General features: G+C 49.1%; 9 protein-coding genes across 9 annotated transcripts; 3 read left to right on the top strand and 6 right to left on the bottom strand.

Moving 5' to 3' along the window:
* Nucleotides 1-396: 396 nt before the first annotated feature.
* On the bottom strand, nt 397-2,410 carry EJ05DRAFT_521202 (putative AP-1 adaptor complex subunit MU; the record flags this gene model as incomplete). Its single annotated transcript, XM_033748762.1, has 6 exons — nt 397-852; nt 911-1,282; nt 1,335-1,824; nt 1,881-2,110; nt 2,190-2,318; nt 2,372-2,410. The coding sequence occupies 6 exons, from the start codon at nt 2,408-2,410 to the stop codon at nt 772-774; spliced, it is 1,341 nt and encodes a 446-aa protein (XP_033596347.1). The 3' UTR covers nt 397-771.
* Nucleotides 2,411-2,444: 34 nt separating this feature from the next.
* EJ05DRAFT_479920 (uncharacterized protein) lies at nt 2,445-5,675 on the bottom strand. The gene is made up of 5 exons (XM_033744771.1): nt 5,475-5,675; nt 5,094-5,384; nt 4,451-5,042; nt 4,132-4,400; nt 2,445-4,079 (listed from the first exon to the last, which is right to left on the bottom strand). Exons 2-5 carry the CDS (start codon nt 5,277-5,279, stop codon nt 2,847-2,849), a joined length of 2,280 nt encoding a protein of 759 aa, XP_033596348.1. The 5' UTR covers nt 5,280-5,384; nt 5,475-5,675; the 3' UTR covers nt 2,445-2,846.
* Nucleotides 5,676-6,263: 588 nt separating this feature from the next.
* On the top strand, nt 6,264-7,491 carry EJ05DRAFT_479921 (uncharacterized protein). Its single transcript, XM_033744772.1, has one exon. It carries the CDS (start codon nt 6,384-6,386, stop codon nt 7,296-7,298), a length of 915 nt encoding a protein of 304 aa, XP_033596349.1. The 5' UTR covers nt 6,264-6,383; the 3' UTR covers nt 7,299-7,491.
* Nucleotides 7,492-7,942: 451 nt separating this feature from the next.
* On the bottom strand, nt 7,943-8,890 carry EJ05DRAFT_489615 (uncharacterized protein; the record flags this gene model as incomplete). The annotated part of the gene is made up of 2 exons (XM_033745800.1): nt 7,943-8,785; nt 8,834-8,890. The coding sequence occupies 2 exons, from the start codon at nt 8,888-8,890 to the stop codon at nt 7,943-7,945; spliced, it is 900 nt and encodes a 299-aa protein (XP_033596350.1).
* Nucleotides 8,891-9,169: 279 nt separating this feature from the next.
* On the top strand, nt 9,170-10,374 carry EJ05DRAFT_514394 (putative NADH-ubiquinone oxidoreductase; the record flags this gene model as incomplete). The annotated part of the gene is made up of 4 exons (XM_033748525.1): nt 9,170-9,541; nt 9,620-9,787; nt 9,834-10,307; nt 10,363-10,374. 3 exons carry the CDS (start codon nt 9,170-9,172, stop codon nt 9,960-9,962), a joined length of 669 nt encoding a protein of 222 aa, XP_033596351.1. The 3' UTR covers nt 9,963-10,307; nt 10,363-10,374.
* Nucleotides 10,147-10,639, bottom strand: EJ05DRAFT_444139 (uncharacterized protein; the record flags this gene model as incomplete). The annotated part of the gene is made up of 2 exons (XM_033742112.1): nt 10,147-10,305; nt 10,361-10,639. The coding sequence occupies 2 exons, from the start codon at nt 10,637-10,639 to the stop codon at nt 10,147-10,149; spliced, it is 438 nt and encodes a 145-aa protein (XP_033596352.1).
* Nucleotides 10,640-11,118: 479 nt separating this feature from the next.
* Nucleotides 11,119-12,298, bottom strand: EJ05DRAFT_541470 (uncharacterized protein). Its single transcript, XM_033749664.1, has 2 exons — nt 11,479-12,298; nt 11,119-11,287 (listed from the first exon to the last, which is right to left on the bottom strand). The coding sequence occupies exons 1-2, from the start codon at nt 12,174-12,176 to the stop codon at nt 11,143-11,145; spliced, it is 843 nt and encodes a 280-aa protein (XP_033596353.1). The 5' UTR covers nt 12,177-12,298; the 3' UTR covers nt 11,119-11,142.
* Nucleotides 12,299-12,750: 452 nt separating this feature from the next.
* EJ05DRAFT_514396 (uncharacterized protein) lies at nt 12,751-13,065 on the bottom strand (the record flags this gene model as incomplete). The annotated part of the gene is made up of 1 exon (XM_033748526.1): nt 12,751-13,065. One exon carries the CDS (start codon nt 13,063-13,065, stop codon nt 12,766-12,768), a length of 300 nt encoding a protein of 99 aa, XP_033596354.1. The 3' UTR covers nt 12,751-12,765.
* Nucleotides 13,066-13,575: 510 nt separating this feature from the next.
* EJ05DRAFT_541471 (ribosomal protein S7) lies at nt 13,576-16,075 on the top strand (the record flags this gene model as incomplete). Its single annotated transcript, XM_033749665.1, has 6 exons — nt 13,576-13,741; nt 13,976-14,092; nt 14,494-14,862; nt 14,918-15,229; nt 15,307-15,746; nt 15,856-16,075. The coding sequence occupies exons 1-6, from the start codon at nt 13,652-13,654 to the stop codon at nt 16,073-16,075; spliced, it is 1,548 nt and encodes a 515-aa protein (XP_033596355.1). The 5' UTR covers nt 13,576-13,651.
* Nucleotides 16,076-16,178: the final 103 nt, after the last annotated feature.

The raw sequence follows: 16,178 nt of genomic DNA on the forward strand, positions 1-16,178 counted from the left end.
ATATATATCATAGTCATACATCCCCAACTTATATTCCTTCCCTCTCCCACACCCCTCCTCCCTTCCCATTCCCCCCCCAAATCACCTCTCCCTATCGCACTACACCCTACACCAAACTTCCCAGACCCACACATAAGTCAACGAAGTAGAGCGCCCAAGACGGCCGGTAAAAGTCTATACAATACAACGACATAACAGAATAGTATAGATGAAATAGTGTAGAGCAGGATAGTAGAACAGAACACGACGGGACAGACTGGAGCAGAGACACTCACGGCGCTGACTAATACGGACGAACGAGCACAGATCGCGTTCTGACAGGGGCGGTGAGGGATTGGTGCGCTGATTACTCGTCTTGTTGTTATTCGGGGATGGGTTTGTGAATGGGTGAGTGCGTGTGCGTGTGTGTGTGTGTGTGCGGGCAAGACGTCTTAGGCCAGGTGCATACACGTACATGCCCGTCCGCTTGTGCTACATCTGTGTCCTGTGCAGTCAATATCAGTCTGGCGACCAGTAGCGATCTACCGAGAACTGCTGACGACAGAGCACCACGCAACGCATATGCAGTGCGAGTGCTATTGATCATGCCGTGTGCTGATGGTGCAAAGCTCTAGTCACGAAATCATTGGTCGCCTGGGGGCCTGTCTATCTGTCCCTTGGCATGCATTTGTCAGGCTGACGAGTGTTTTGCCTTGTTCGGTTTCTCCATCATGTATTGCTGGGTATCTAATCGCATCCTCAATACATGCTGGCCGGTGGACTCGTCTTCCATTACTGCACCTCTGGGAGCCGTACTGCGATGTCGCCCGACTGTGTAATGTATCGTACCCATGGGAGCGACGGGTATTGAAGCTGCATGCTTGTCAGCATTCTTCGGCCTAGTATGTCTATGTTTGATAGCGGGACGTACCTTGGGTTCAATGATCTTGAGATACCGCACTTGAATACCACTCGTCGTAAAATATGGAATCTCGAACTTGACGCTGATAGGCCTCTTTCCCTTGCCACCAGCTACCCCGCCCATACTTCCACCAAAACCTCCCATCATGCCTCCTCCCTTCTCATCGTCTCCGCGTACTGAGGGCAAACCTAGCTCTGCACGCATCAAAAATTCCTTACCGCCGCCAAATTGCTTAATCTTCCATACTATCGACGATGTTTCAGGCGCATAATGTACTGTGCCGATATTTGTTCGAAATCTTGGTGAGTCGGCATCGTCCGGCACTGGTATAGATATTTGTACGTTATTTGCGGTGCTGCGTCGCTTGAATTGTGCCCTTGCCTGTCTTGTGTTAGCCCTGGTGCACATGGCATGGGCTAATTTGGAGGCCTACCTTGAGCATATACTCAATTCGGCTGCCTGAATGAGTCTCCACAATGCATTCCACCCAAATCAAGGGTTTGACCTGAGTATTCAGTCGGTAGCTCATCAGTTCAAATTCACCGTCCGGTGGTATGAAACTGATTGTGCGGTCATTCTCGAACCGAGACAGACGCACACACTGGTGGAATTTGACATCTTCCATCTCGACAGCCTTCCCCCGTGTAGCGCGACCCGTTGTCTCAAACATAGCCTTGTCGTTCAATCCCAGTCGCAACTCTGGCATACCTGATAGATAGCATTTCATTTTGACTGCGCCTAAGATTTCTGACCTCAACACATTGCCGTTGGCAGATACGAGAAGGTTGAGAGATTCGATAACGTCCAGGAAAACTTCGTTCTTTCGATAGCGTATGCCTTCGCTCCGCCAACTAACTGCGTTTGTGACAGCAATTGGCGGCCGGGCCTGGACCTCAAGCTTGTGTGATTCTTGGGTGATGTACCTGCGGAGTATGTCTTTAGCCCCCACCTGAGCCTGAGATAGCACGACATTACTGACTCTTGTAATATCTTTGTTTCTGTGGTCTGTGGGTACCCAAAGTCCATCATCTCGTCAAGCAATTCGTAGATAATTACGAAGTTGTCCCTTATACTTTCTTCTTCTAGCTCTTTGAAGTACTCTGTAAAAACTTCGACGATTTTGTGGAGGAAGAGCAGGATCTCGGCCGCATTAGTATTTCGTTTTGTGAGAGCAAGGACGTAGAGGTTGTTATGACGTATGTAGAGATACTATCAGGCTCGTCGTTAGCACATCAATCCGCAGCAGAGGACGTTTCTCTGGCTATGCGGGGCACGTCGAGTTGCGTACATTGATTCCTTCGTTTGAGAAGCACGGCGGGACAGCGGAGGAGTCCTCTTCCGCTTCACTTAGGAGTATGGGAAACTTCTCGACGGCAGACATGGGGATATCTCCTCTATAGTTGCGGGCAAGAAGGGTCTGGGTACTTGTTATTACCAGCAAGTGTGCTCACTCATGTTGAGGAGACTCACCTTGCCCTTCAGGTCAAGGAAGAAGAGCGCTGACGCCATGATGAGTGAAAATTGGAGGTCAGGTTCGAGTATTCTGGTATAGATGTTTAATTCCACATCCGATCATGCCCCAATAAGCGTTGCGACTCGCGACCAGGCCGCGTGTGGAAAGGGTGATACTCAAGCCACGGAGAAGGCGGCGGAAGTGGTATTGATTGAGGCTAGACCGGATTCGGTTAAAGTATATCATACAAACTGGTCTACGCTAATAAATCAAAGAGCCTTGCTCGCATCGTATGTGTATGAAAGGCTGTATAAACGCGTCGCATATCATGAGCATAGCTTTATGAATATATGAACCACCATACAGATCAAAAATGTGTTCTACTGCCAACAGCCAGCCAATACATCCGCCAAGTTGTCGAACGATATTGCAGGGAACATGAGCTATACCTAGGACGTCACGCTGGATGATACGGAAGCCATTTCCGCTTTATCAAATGTTCTTCTTGCCATCCTCACTCCCTGGTGTTGTCGCTCCACTGGTAAGTTCGAAGCCATCTGCTCCGCTTCGTCGTCTCTGGCCTCGCTCCCTCATAGCTCCTCTGATCTTTTGACTGACTTCATCAAACCCAGCTGATGTGTCTAGTGAGCTAAAGCCTTGCAGAGAGAATCCAGCTGATCCAGCGGAGCCTCCAGCAGAGCTTGTTCTACTACGACTACGATGCGGTGTCGTTGGGCGTGTAGCAAACAGACCAATATTCCCAAGATTCTTGAAAGACTCGTTGCGTGGAAGATGACTTTGTCGACTTGGTACACCCATCCCGATGGATGTTCTTCTTTCCTTGTCAGGTGATATCGGCGACGTAGACCCAGAGTCGAGAGATTCTGTGGTGAGACTGTCGCTGGTATTGCGGCGGTGTAACCTTAGCGGTGAAGTATCGTCACGAAGCGGATCGGCGACAATACGCGCCGCATCGAAATCAGGGAACATCTCAGGACCTAGTGTATTTATAAGATCGGTAACAGCGCCAGCGAGTTTGGTGCGGCGTTCTCGCAGTTTGGTAAGGGAGTTACCGGACGTAGGGGATAGAGAGACTAGGAGCGGCCGAAGAGACTTGACAATGTCCATGCCAATTTCGCCGAATCGAAGGGCAGCGTAAGTGATTGTCGGGAGGAGAACGATGGATATGATTGGAATCATGAAAATGGGAACGGACTCTGGTAGGTATCCCTGAATGCGGTTGCGCACTGCCCACCACGTCCCGGCGATCGTGTACGTTATTAAGAGAGCGGGCGCCAATGCCATAGCAACGAGAAGTTTCCATGTAGCGACGACATCATTTGCGTTGATCTTAACTGAAGATGCAGCAAGGGCCTCCTTAGATTTTTGGATGGATATTAGTTTGCCCGCGATGAATACTGGTGAGAAAAGAATCAGGCCAGGAAGAACAGCGATGGCAAGTAGTAGAATCTTGCCGAGTCGGTAAAATAGAATGAGAATGGCCTTGATGTATGAAAATTTTGCATAGTCGACTTGATGGTCTCGGAGGTTGAGGGCCAAAAGTTCTTTATTGTATGAAAGGACATCTTTCATGAGATTCTTGACTCGCTCATCGTCTTTGTAACGTTCGTAACCTTTGGTGAGCCGTCTATTTAACTCGATAATCATAGGCAATGGTAGCTTCTTGCCCTTGGTGTTATACAAGCGACGAACTGCCTGGATCAACTGCAGAGTGTCAGTAAAGCTTTATTTATTGGTTGGAACGTCATATCATTACCATCAATGTATTGTAATCTGGCGCTGTCACCGTCACCGCTACTAGCGCTTCGTATACTGTCTCTAGTAGATGTCCGACAGCTTCGCGCCGCTCGCCTTGCTTGTAAAGCTCCACAAGTTCAGGGGGGATTTCAACAGGATCACCGAATTCAATCACGGCTCGTGATCGAAACTTATGAGCATGAAAGTAGTTCATACCACAAGGTACGATTGTGACCCCGCAATCAGGATTCGCAGCCAATGCACCAAGAGCCATTATGGCCACACCAGCTGCCGCTCGTTAGTCATGGCATTACCACAATTCAGATTAAAACACTCACGTTTGAGCGGCAACAGCTCCGTTCGATCATGACTTCCGCCTTCTGGAAATATACCAACACAGCCGCCTTGATTAAGTTTCTCGAAAACCGAATCGTAAACTTCGGTCTGATCGACTTTGGGGGCAATTGAGAATTTAGTTCCCTCAAAGCTTTCAGTAGCCCCTCTAGATCCATCAGTGAAACTTCCATCCTCGCTCACTTTACGCCCAGTTAGTTGTCCTATCGCCACAGGGCCCTTGAAGGGTTTCTTAAGGCGTAGTTCTTCTGGCCCTATTATCTCTGCTATTTCGGCGCTGGCAGAATCATTGTTCACGGATGGTAATACGATCAGGCCTCCAACTTGGAAGTCCTTGAAATCGAATTTCGTGCCCACACCTCGAAGAAGATTTGGCTCGTTCTCGGGATCCGGCAAGTATATCTTTCCTTCGCCGGCGCGCTTCAGGTCCATTGCTCGGCCAACAGGAACAGCGCCAGCCATAGCTGCAAGTGTGCCCACAACTCTTCGCTTCATTGATTTTGCAGCTATAAGAAATGCTATGCGGCGATGCGCTTCCGTTCGGACCATCCGCATAAGCATTAAAGGATCCACAAACTGCTTGACAATCAGTGCTAGTCCTTGATAAGCGCAAGTTTATGCACACACCTGATTTGCGTGTGGTGCTGCGACGAACAACACAGGTCCTTTCCGTGGAATCTTCCATGCTCCTCTTGGATGTACTTCCCTGAAGAAAAGATCCAGTAGGACTGAAAGCATCCAAAGACACAAGTCATATGCTACTTTATTCATGGGCGCCAGCTTCGTGCGCTTGCCATCTTTCGTCCTCGCCATTTTTAGCAATGTCGGTCTGACTATGGCTTTGCGGGCAGATTGTGTATGATCGTAGCACTAGTATGTGCAAGACGTAGAATGACGGATCGTAAATTCGTGTAGTCGCTGCGATGGTTTCAGCCAGATGTTTAGAATAGGATCGTACAGGGCGATCATCAAAGGGTATTGATAAGTTCGGGGCAAGATAAAGCTGACATTATTCTTATCTGAGTATATGCGAGTCGCAACTCGACACAGGCATAGTTTGTCGTAGATCATAGGATGCGAAGGCCGAGTAGACGCAAAGCCCGCGGTGACACAGAGGAATAAAATGTATGTAAGGATGGTGAAAGAGACCCAAGGTCCCGATGGAGAGAGGGGAGGTCTCAACAAAACAATGAGAAAGCGGAAGCAGTGGGCAAATGAGATTGCGGGGAGTTCCGAGCTGATCCATGCACCTCTATCCTTCCAGAATCTCGGGGCCGCACATGGCTACTCCACACGGTTGGATTGAATGAGGCATCAGCCACAATTCGAAACCTCAGGCTGCACTTCCTGCCGCTTGTTAGTGCTACACTTCCTACAATCCTTTCATCGTTCAGCTTTGATATCTTCAACATTCCACTGTATTATGCTTCGTCTTCCTTACTCAGAGAAACAGGACACAATGTATCATTATGAAGTAGGTCTTAAGTATATGTGATAGTAGAATAATCAGATAGCGGCGAGTAACACAAAATAGTCTTTCCGGAGTCTACTTCATAATTAATAGATAAGGCTTTCGTCGAAGTTCGTTCATGGACATATGGTCCTAATCGATGCATATGATATTTACTGACACCTGAGCATAGCTCCGTCTTAGCGCACCGTTTCGATTGGCGCATTCTTCAGAGATATATTAGCAACGGCCTCAGTACAGCCAGGGCCCTGGGTCATCAGTCACCTGCCCATTGCTCAATATGTTCAAGTCAGATTACTACTCACAGTCGATAACTAGAGATCGGACTCAAAAGAGCACAGAGCGATATATGAGACCTCAGCATACGTAAGTCTCCCAGCCTGCCAACACTAGACACTTCACATTCGTCGTGATAAGTTTTGGAACCATATACACCTCTTCCAGACATGTTTTCGCTCACTGCCCTCCTCTGTTTCATCTCCCTGGCCTCGGCCGCCTCGCTCCAATTCATCAGTCACCCGATAGGCCCAAACCCACGCAATGTTTCCTTCTACATCTACGTCCCCGAAACCCTCGCCTTACAACCTCCCATTCTCGTATTCCTTCATGGGTGTCATGGCTCCGCTCAAGACGCCTTCGCCAATTCAAAATACTCCAGCCTAGCCTCGCGATACGGCTTCATCATAATATACCCAGACTCGCCTAACCCCGCGGACAAATGCTGGGACGTATCCTCACCTGAAACACTCACACACAACGGCGGTGGCGATTCCCAAGGCATCGTCAGCATGGTACAGCACACACTTGGAAAGTATGGGGCGGATCCTAGCCGTGTGTTCGTAAGTGGAATCAGCAGTGGCGCGATGTTGACGAACGTGCTTATTGGGAGCTATCCAGACGTATTTGCTGCAGGCGCAGCATTTGCAGGTGTACCATTCGGATGCTTTGCTGGGACTGGGTATGCGGAATGGAGTGATGCGTGTGCGACGGGAAGAATTACGCACTCAGGCCAGGAGTGGGCAGCGATCGTGAAACGGGCATACCCGTCGTATTCTAGCTATAGGCCAAAGATGCAAGTGTATCATGGGACGGCCGATGAGGTGCTCAACTATACGAACTTCGGGGAGGAGATCAGGGAGTGGACTTCCGTGTATGGCATCAGCAAGACGCCAGTGAGCACGTGCCTAGATACGCCGATCATGGGATGGACAAGGACGGTGTATGGAAAGGGGGAACTTGAGGCGTACAGTGCAGCCAATGTCACCCATGACATACCGAATCAGGAAGATGTAGTGATGAAATTCTTCGATTTGACTTGCATGATCGGAGGTTGCTTTCGAAGACCAGGATCCACCGGATGATCGCCACAACCATCGTCAGCAGTTACAACATTGAGACGTCATTTTGAAAAGAGCAGTACCAACAGCTGCCCCGATTAGGTTTGTGCAGAAAACGGGGCAAGGTGGCTCAATAGGCTGGCCATAGGCTATACGGGACGGAATTTTTGTGATGAAGGAGCTTGCTACTTACACAATAGCTACTGTTCGCAATGCTCCTGAAGACCCTACTCAAGAGCGTAGCAACTTGAGAAGCATAAAGAATAAATCTTCACTCAAGTGATCTCATCCATCTGAAACCATCCATCAGACCGCACAGGCTTGCATACGTTTCATCACATCAATGATCTTGTGCACGAAAGCAAAAGTCCTAGAGATCCTGAATACACCCTAAGTATACGATACAGCCTCGGAATCTGGGAAAGCAGTAAGTTGACTAGTATGGGCGGTCCACAGCGAAAGGACCTTCTGTGGTTCGCGATGATGACCTGCCGCTTTGCTCGATCTACCCGATCGTGCGCCAAGTTGGCAAATTTTGACGGCGGTGATCTGTGGTCATCCATATTCAAGTATGATTCCTATGTGCCAATGGAGCCCAGCGTCAGGAGACAGCCAAGAATATACTTGCCATGTGGTTGTTAATGATGTTCCAGAGAGCGACGCTGTTCTCAGTATTCCAATTTTAGGCCCCCGCCGCCGCCAAAGCCGTTCATTCTCTTGGAGAGAGGACACTCGGCTTTCATATGCCCAGGCTTCTTGCATCTATGGCAGACCACATCCGACATGTCTCTCACAGCCTTGGACAGACCATCACGTCTTACTTCCGTTAGTTTTTCGTGTCGATCCCCGTTTGCTAGAACACGTTTTGGGACATTAAGCTTCACTGATTTTTTGCGTCGATCAGCGCCGGCTCTTGCCATCTTTTTATCTTTGTCCTTCCGTCTCTGCTTCAGCTTCAGTCGCGCTTCTTCAAGTGCCTTCTTGCGCTCCTCCTTGATCATAGTAGCTGCAGGGTCAGCATCTTCATTACCAGTGTCGTCATCGTCATCATAATCATCATCGTGGTCATCCTTGTTATCTTCTTCTTTGATAGCATCTTCGCCCTCTTCGCCTGATTCTTCCTTCTCAGTATCGCTGTCGGCCTTGCTTTGCCTTTTTCCGAAGCTGAAGCGTCCCATGGGTTCGTCGTCTGAATCGTCGATGTCTGCATAGCCACCTGTGACGACGCGAAGCGCCCCGTCAGTTTCTGTGCCTTTTCCGGCAGATGGATCCTGAAAACTGAAGACCCATCGGGTCTCGCCGGCTCGCTCTGCCTCGAGCTCGGCTGCTTTGGCCCGCTTCTCTTCCTCGATAGCTAGCGCGGCGTTTATGGCATCAGAATGAGAAGAGGGGCTATTAGTTACTGTAGGAGCCCCCCCGCTATATCGTAGGCGTTTGGAGCGATGCGAGTCTGGAGTTGTAGTGGCGGAATTTGATAAGGATGTCGGAGAAGCTGCAGCGCGTTGCATAAACTGCCCATAGGATTACTAAATTTCTATTCCCTTTTTCATTCAGCGCACCTTCATGGTGAGTAGTCTTGACGACATGGTCTTTCCAGGGTTGACGGGAGACGCCATGGTTGTGAAATCGCTTGAAGAGTGTGTAAGGGAGAGTCAGCTTATGTGTCTCTGACCGATCTAGCCAATATGCCGTGCAAGGCAAGATTAGAGAATCGAGATGCAGGTCGAGGTCTTGTCGTGACAAATGGCCTGTCGAAGAAAAGTTGAAACTGGAAACCGGGAAATCTCCGGACTCATGCGAGACCCATAAGCTTCCATCCTTCTACTTCAACCTCACTCCATTACGCCTGTATCGGCGAACTGCTTTACGTCGCCAATTAAAATTGCCACATCCCAATGGCTTCCTTACGTGCTGTACTGGGGCGTCGTCTGCCTTCGAACACCCCCCGCTTTGTGCTTGCTCGTCCGTATAGCAGCTCTTCGACTCCGAGTACGGAAAACCCAGTCCCCGCCAGCGACCCTAAGGCCCAGGGCAAAGAGCGACATGTCTCTCCAGTGTCCAAGACAAACGAGACCAAGACTTCACCGATTGGGAGTCACGATGGTGCTTTGCAAGAGACTACTGAGCAGGGCGAATATCTCCGTGTTACGCAAGCCCCAAATCGACAAAGTCCCAACCGGTCCACGGGAATCTGGAGTCCGAGTCAACAGCCAAGGGCAGTAGCTATGAGTGGACCGAGATTCGAGCAGACAATTATGTCGGACCAGGTTCGTGATCAGAGAGCGGGAGTGGCCATATAAGACTCGCGACGAAGAAGTCGAAGAAGGCTAATAAACATCCGCCAGCCCCGGCCTTATGCTGCCATTGAACTTATTCACAAGCAACCTGTTCGCTGGACGAAAGAGCGCATCGTATCATGTGACGGTGGTGGTGGTCCTCTTGGACACCCCCGCATTTTCATTAATGTGGACAAACCACAAGTTTGCTGGTGCACATATTGTGGACTTCCCTATGTGAGTTTACCGGTTCATCGCATGCACGATACTGACTCAGCCGGAGGCGCACGAGAAACACAGAGCGTACCTCGAAACTCTACCATCAACACCATACCCATTAGATCCTCAAGGCACCGCAGCCGAGGTCTCACCTAAGCAAAGGGTCACGGATGAGGTCCTCGGACAGCGATAGTGCAGCAATTAAGCGCACATAGCTTGCAGATGTATATATTTTACAGTGTGTCCTATTATTCTGGCCACGAGGCGGCTTGAATCGCTGCATCATCTTCTTATCAAAGCCTTCCATGCCATGCAGCTACACATACGCAGCTGTCGCCATCTGTCCATTAGAACCAGCTAGGCCTATCACTTTCACATCACGCTTTCTCTCCCTGGATCGTAGCCACAACCTTCCTCGAATGTCTGCTTGCCCTAAATTCCAAGTACCAAATGCCCTGCCATGTCCCCGTCGCCAACCGACCATTGCTGATTGGAATTGTTACACTGGCGCCCACAAGCGCCGACTTGATATGCGCCTGCAATTAAATCAGTACCCACTCATAGATAATATCCCTTATCATCCCCGCTCACCGGCATATCATCACTTCCCTCGGCATCATGCCTATATAAGCCCTGATGCTTCTTATCCTCTGGTACGATCCTGTCTAGCGCATCACTCATATCGGCGCGTACGTCCTCGTCCCAGTTCTCATTCAGGCTCAGCGCGCAGCTAGTATGTTGGACAAAGAGATGTAAGATGCCGACTTTGTAGTCTTTGAGCTCGGGGAGCGACTGCTCAATATGGGAGGTGATGAGGTACGAGCCGCGCGCTTTCGACGGGAGCGAAATGGTTTTCTGGAACCAGGACATTGTGGATGTAGGGGTGGATTGTTCAGAGATTACAGTTGTAGGCACAAGAGTTAACGAAGTCGGTGGTATACAGGCGCAAGTCGGCACAGGTGTGAACGTCTTGGGATGAGGCAGAAAGGGACTCAGTGGAAGATACAACACGTAGTTGTAAAGTCTTGGGAAACATGCGACTAGGAAGAAGATGGTAAACAAAAGTGTGAAGTTGATTGACGGCATCGAGCAATACTATTCATTGGAATTTTACGAAATTTGGGCGGCTACATGGGCAAATAGACGTCATTGGTGGGGGATCCTTGTGCCTTTGAAACTTGTGGACCTTCAGAAATCCTGCTTCTAAGCACCCGACATATTCTTTCGTAGCACATTCCTTGATCCAGCGGGGATAAAAATAGCATGTCAATGATGTAGCATTTATTTATAAGGGCGCAGTAGAACCTCCCACGTGTATGCGGTCGCAGAGACTTAAATATTGGGCCATGAACATTCGCCGTCCCAAGTGACCTTCAAACCTGCCTCGCAAAACTCCATGGTAGGAGCGAGTCGATGATATGTGACGACAATACATGCCGGTATAGCAGCACAGCCAGGAGGATAATGCTAACGGTCTTCGTATCCGTCTTGCCCCAGCTGTTTTTGTAAAGCTTGACGCTGTACGACCACCAGAACCATCGACATCAAAGCCCACGATAAAAGAATCAGGTTCATGAAAGGAAAAGAAACACCCATGAGCGCCAGATCATCCGTATGACTCTTCGGGAATAGAGCAGTTGCAGAGCGCTATGACCATCTATAACCATTTGTTAGATTGCACTGCCAGGTCGCAACAGAACGCTACGTACCACTTCTTCTTCTTTTCTTCGCGAATGAAGACAAGACTTCCGCGTGCAGCATCCATCTTCCATTTTCCGGGCTTGAGGTCTTCCGAAATTGTGAAGAAGGTTCTCAGGGTCCAGGATCCGTCAATCTCACGGCACCAAAACATTTGGTCTGGCTTCGGATCAGATGGTTGAAGGTCATGAGCTTCATAAGCACCACTCCGGGTAGCAATCACACGGTTGTCGTACTCGACCTCTTCCTGAGTGCGGCCGTAGTACTTGTGGTTATATCCGTACGCTCCGTGTCCATGATTGACATTGTAGCCATGGGTAGCTTGTCCGTGATTAACATACACGGGCTTTACTGCCGGAGAAATGGGGTTAGGAGTGGGAGCGGCGGTTGAAGTCGGAATGGCTGTTCCCGCGTAGTTATAGCGATGATATGGTTGTTGGTAAACGTATCGTGGCTGAGCTGCCGCAATTGGAGCCTGGACGTAGTGGTACTGCGGCAAAGTGTAAGCATATTGTGTGGGATAGAAGTATGAGGATGACTGAAGCCCGAGGGGTGGACATGCAGCACTGGTGTGTCCACTCTTTAGGCTCCTTCGGGCATCAAAGGGGGTGCCGCGGGTAACATAGTTGTAGGTATGTAGGCGGTTGTCAAAGGGCTGATATTGAGCCGGGTTTTGCTGTGGCCAGTTGGCGTAGGTTGGAGTCCACATCTTGGCCGGGCAATGATTGAGAAAGACCGGAGTGGGTGAGACGATGGGTGAGAAGGGATAGATGAGACAGTAGATATAGGTGAAGGTGAGAAAGTAGGTGGACGGACTGAATGGCAGAAGAGTGGACGGTGTGACTGTGTTTGTTACGGCAAGGGTAGAAACAGCTGCTCACCTGCGACTGCTCCGGGTAATAGTAGTAACGGCGATTCTGCGCCATTGCTTTACTTAGCTGTGGTGGATCTTCCAGTTCAATGTTGTGAAATGGCCAGCAAGGAAAGCACATGCTGTAGTTGCGGAGGTTCTGAGGACCACGATCGCAAAGTTGAAGTTGGAGCCAAAGTTATAGAAGTCGAGCAGTGAGCAGATGCAACAATGACGACATTGGGGGAAGCAAGGCCAGCTGACACAGCTGAAGCTTAGGTGCGTGTCTCTGTTTGACGATCAAAGTGAAATGAAATGAGACATGTGTTGTGCACTCAGTGCATCATGAAATTCGAACTGCATGTGCACTACCTTACGGCTTTATAGCATTTCTATTGGTGGTCCAGGTAGCAGTACATATTGCCGTTCTCTCGCCGTCTTCACAATGTCATGTTTCAAGTTCCTTGCCGTCTTTCTTGCCTGTGTTCGTCCACGATTGGTCTCGTACTGCGAGGAATTGGTCCCTGGTAATTGCTATCCCACATAACGTGACAGTTGATAACGCGAACCATGAACCGCGCATATCGAAAGCGTACATTACGCTGATACTTTGATCAGAAAGGAGGATGCGATGATCTTCGTCGACCAGCGCATCGATGTACAGGAGGCTAGAAATCTGCTGGCGATTGAAAATGATAGTGGACCGTATGACTTGAATTATGCCAACATATTGAAAGAGTGAGACCATTACGAGAGAAAACTCGCACCAGGTTGGCCACATCAAGATCAAGGCACGACAAAGGAGAAATATACACCCGTAATTATAGCTGTAAATAACCATAGACATAGGACAAGTGTACCAGAGCACAGAAGGAAAGTTTTGCTGGGGAAATGTATCGACAGGCTACCATTCAAGCACAGGGCAATTTCAAATACGCTGCTTATGAGCGTCTTTCAAGAGAACAATAGCATGAAGCGGGACAGAAGCCTCAGGATAAAGTTCTTGGAGACATACATGAACGTGAAGGAAGGGGTTTAAAGGCCCCAGCAAGACTTGGGGAAATGCGTGAGTAAAAATGCGTAAGAATCAATAAGAAAGTCGAGCTTCAAATGAAGAGGGTTCGCAACGAAGCGGAACTGAAGGTCGTCAAGTCGCGCAAAGAGGGTTGAAAGGATAGCCAAGTGTGCGGACGAGACAAAGGCCCGTATATGTGATGTGATGACTTAAAATATTGAAAGAAGGCTTCATAGCTTTCGACTAATCTAGACTGGACAACAAGCGACGCAGGCCGAAAACTCGTACAAAGCCAAGCCCGAAGTCAAATGTATCACCAATGACCCAGCCCCTAGAAGCCAAATTGACACCACAAGACATTGACTGGAAGCTGGCTCAAAGGGCCCACACAGAAATCTGTTTCAGCAAAGTAAGACGGGAAACCTTCCAAAAATTGGCAGAAACAGGGTTTATATCGTTGTAGACTCTGCAAATAACGGGGACGCATGTGTTTAACCTACACATTTCCCGTTACCATTTTTATTGTTGCCCTGCGTGTTGCACTCAGTTTTGCCGTTGTTGCTTGGCTTGTATCAAATTCGGAACAGAAAAGGAGGCACATAGAGCATGTTAGCAACGCTTAAACGTGAACACAGATGTCTAGCTGATTGCCGGTATAGGTTGTTCACCAACGGACGAAGATCTTGACGGAGAGAAAAGTGTGTTCTCATATGATGAATGGAGCGTATATATGAGAGCATTCGGGTCAATGTATCGCAAGGTGAGTGACATCGCTCGGCATAAAACGAGAAGACCGTGTTGTGTTGTATGTTTCGAGCTGTTGCTTAGAGATAAATACAATGAACAAGGCGAGACTCAGCCGTCTATTGAATATCTATATTTCTTGAGGATTGAACTCAGTGTTGATCTAGCAGTCGGGCGTTCATTCATGTTGATCAAATATAGGCTAGTGGCATAATATGTCATGTTCGATTAGTGCAGGGACGAGCGTGTATATCTTCAATCTGCAATGAACGTTACCGTGTGAAAGCTGTCGATCTGGGATGAGAGAGCTACGATCTATGTCGCTGAAGCATCGGATCTTGGAGATGACGTTAGGGTGTCTACTAATGGCCCGTAAGAGTGACTCAAGACAAAATAAGTTAGCTACTTTGGTGGAAGCTCGGCACATCTATGGACGGATTCTGCCGTTACGTTCACCTCAGCAAGTCTGCATTTGGAGAGAAGCATCAGCTTTTTATACCCAGCATTATCATGACGCCGCGAATAAATCTCTTCTCGGCCTCTCGCTCTCTCGTTCTCCGCTCAAAGCCTTCATGCGCATTATCGCGCGGCAGTCAAGTCGTCTCTCGTCAAACCGTACCGGCCTCATGCCGCAGCTACGCCGAATCCAAACTACCAAAGGCTGAGCCCGGCCAGAAGGGCATGAATGAGGAGAGTCTACCTCATGTCAGTGAAGAAGCTGCTGCTGTCGCTGGAACGACCGGTGGGACCGGGCCAGATCTAAGCCAAGGCACACCTGTGGAGGAAGTATGCTGTCTTATATACATTGGGTGTGCTGTTAGATGCTGATTGTCTCGAATAGGCTGTCAAAGGCGAACAGAAGACCCAAGATAACCTTCCCAAAGTTATGCAACAGGAGATCAAGCAAGCCAACAAGCCTTCAGGCTCTCGACCGTTCTCTACATCAGCACGTCAATCGCAGCTCGAGCCTATGCAAACCTTTCCAGCTGGATTGATGGCTTCCAGCGCCCCACCAGCCATATCCGGCTTCAAATTTGAGCCAGTACAGATGCCAATTCCGCGAGAGCAGGTCATGAAGTATCGCTATCACGATGTCGTCGAGCAAGTCACGAATCACATCATGATCGATGGGAAAAAGAGCCAAGCGCAGCGAGTAAGATAGATCGGTTTTCTACCACCCTCCTTACAATCCCACAAACAAGGCGAAGCGTCTGACCATAGCTCTTCTAGCACGTGAATGTCGTCCTCGAGCGTCTCAGTCTTTCATCACCTCCCGTCTACAATCCAAGCACGCCGCTTCTACCCGGAACGCCACCGCCTTCCCATCTTCCTTTGAATCCGATACTCTATATGACTCTTGCTATCGACGCCGTCGCCCCCCTCGTGAAGGTAAAGCAACTCCGTGGACTCGCTGGTGGAGGCAGAGCCCTGCAAATGCCAATACCCTTGTCGAAGCGTGTTCGGAGACGGATTGCCATTGGTTGGATCATCAGTGCCGCTACAAGCAAAAAGGGGAATGGTGCAAATAAGGATGCCTTTGGACAGAGGTTAGCAGATGAAATGATAGCGGTGGTAGAAGGCAAAAGCTCGGTATGGCAGAAGAGGTTGGAATTTCACAAGATGGCCACAACTGCTCGTGCAAATGTTGGCTTCAAATTTCATAAACGCAAGTAGGCAAGGCCACCTCCTCATAGTGTATGAGTAGCGGGCTGATAGAATACTTGTAACGCGAGGCTTTGAGTGTGAAGCATCTCAACTGGAATATAAACACTCTCGCAGATTCGATGACTCCGATATCACATTTTGGAGAACGAATACTAGCCGAGGGACAAGTCGCTTTGGACTCTGGCTAGTACATGAGCTTCTTAAATTGCAGTCGATGGGCACGTCGTCTCAATCCATCCGATGTATGATTCGAAATGACTCGTCTAGTATTCATCTCGTTCGCAATCAACACCCTGTCAATCAAGCCACGTTTCAAAAGACAACGCCCCAGTAGCAGATGACTAGAACTCGCTCATTACGCGCCGAATGAAGGGAGCTGTGTAAAGCATGCGCCTAGTGCATATCATAGTAGCTGTAGCACGGACACGAGCTATGAA

This window comes from Pseudovirgaria hyperparasitica (assembly GCF_010093815.1).
Source record: "Pseudovirgaria hyperparasitica strain CBS 121739 unplaced genomic scaffold EJ05scaffold_18, whole genome shotgun sequence".
NCBI classification, from domain to species: Eukaryota; Fungi; Ascomycota; class Dothideomycetes; order Acrospermales; family Acrospermaceae; genus Pseudovirgaria; species Pseudovirgaria hyperparasitica.

Coding starts and splice junctions, on each gene's coding strand:
- EJ05DRAFT_541470 (XM_033749664.1), bottom strand. CDS start 12,176: ATGTGGACTCCAACCTACGCCAACTGGCCACAGCAAAACCCGGCTCAA. Junction 11,288..11,478: donor GAAGAAAAGAAGAAGAAGTG/GTACGTAGCGTT, acceptor GTGGTCGTACAG/CGTCAAGCTTTACAAAAACA.
- EJ05DRAFT_479920 (XM_033744771.1), bottom strand. CDS start 5,279: ATGGCGAGGACGAAAGATGGCAAGCGCACGAAGCTGGCGCCCATGAAT. Junction 5,043..5,093: donor CAGCACCACACGCAAATCAG/GTGTGTGCATAA, acceptor ATTGTCAAGCAG/TTTGTGGATCCTTTAATGCT. Junction 4,401..4,450: donor GGAGCTGTTGCCGCTCAAAC/GTGAGTGTTTTA, acceptor AACGAGCGGCAG/CTGGTGTGGCCATAATGGCT.
- EJ05DRAFT_479921 (XM_033744772.1), top strand. CDS start 6,384: ATGTTTTCGCTCACTGCCCTCCTCTGTTTCATCTCCCTGGCCTCGGCC.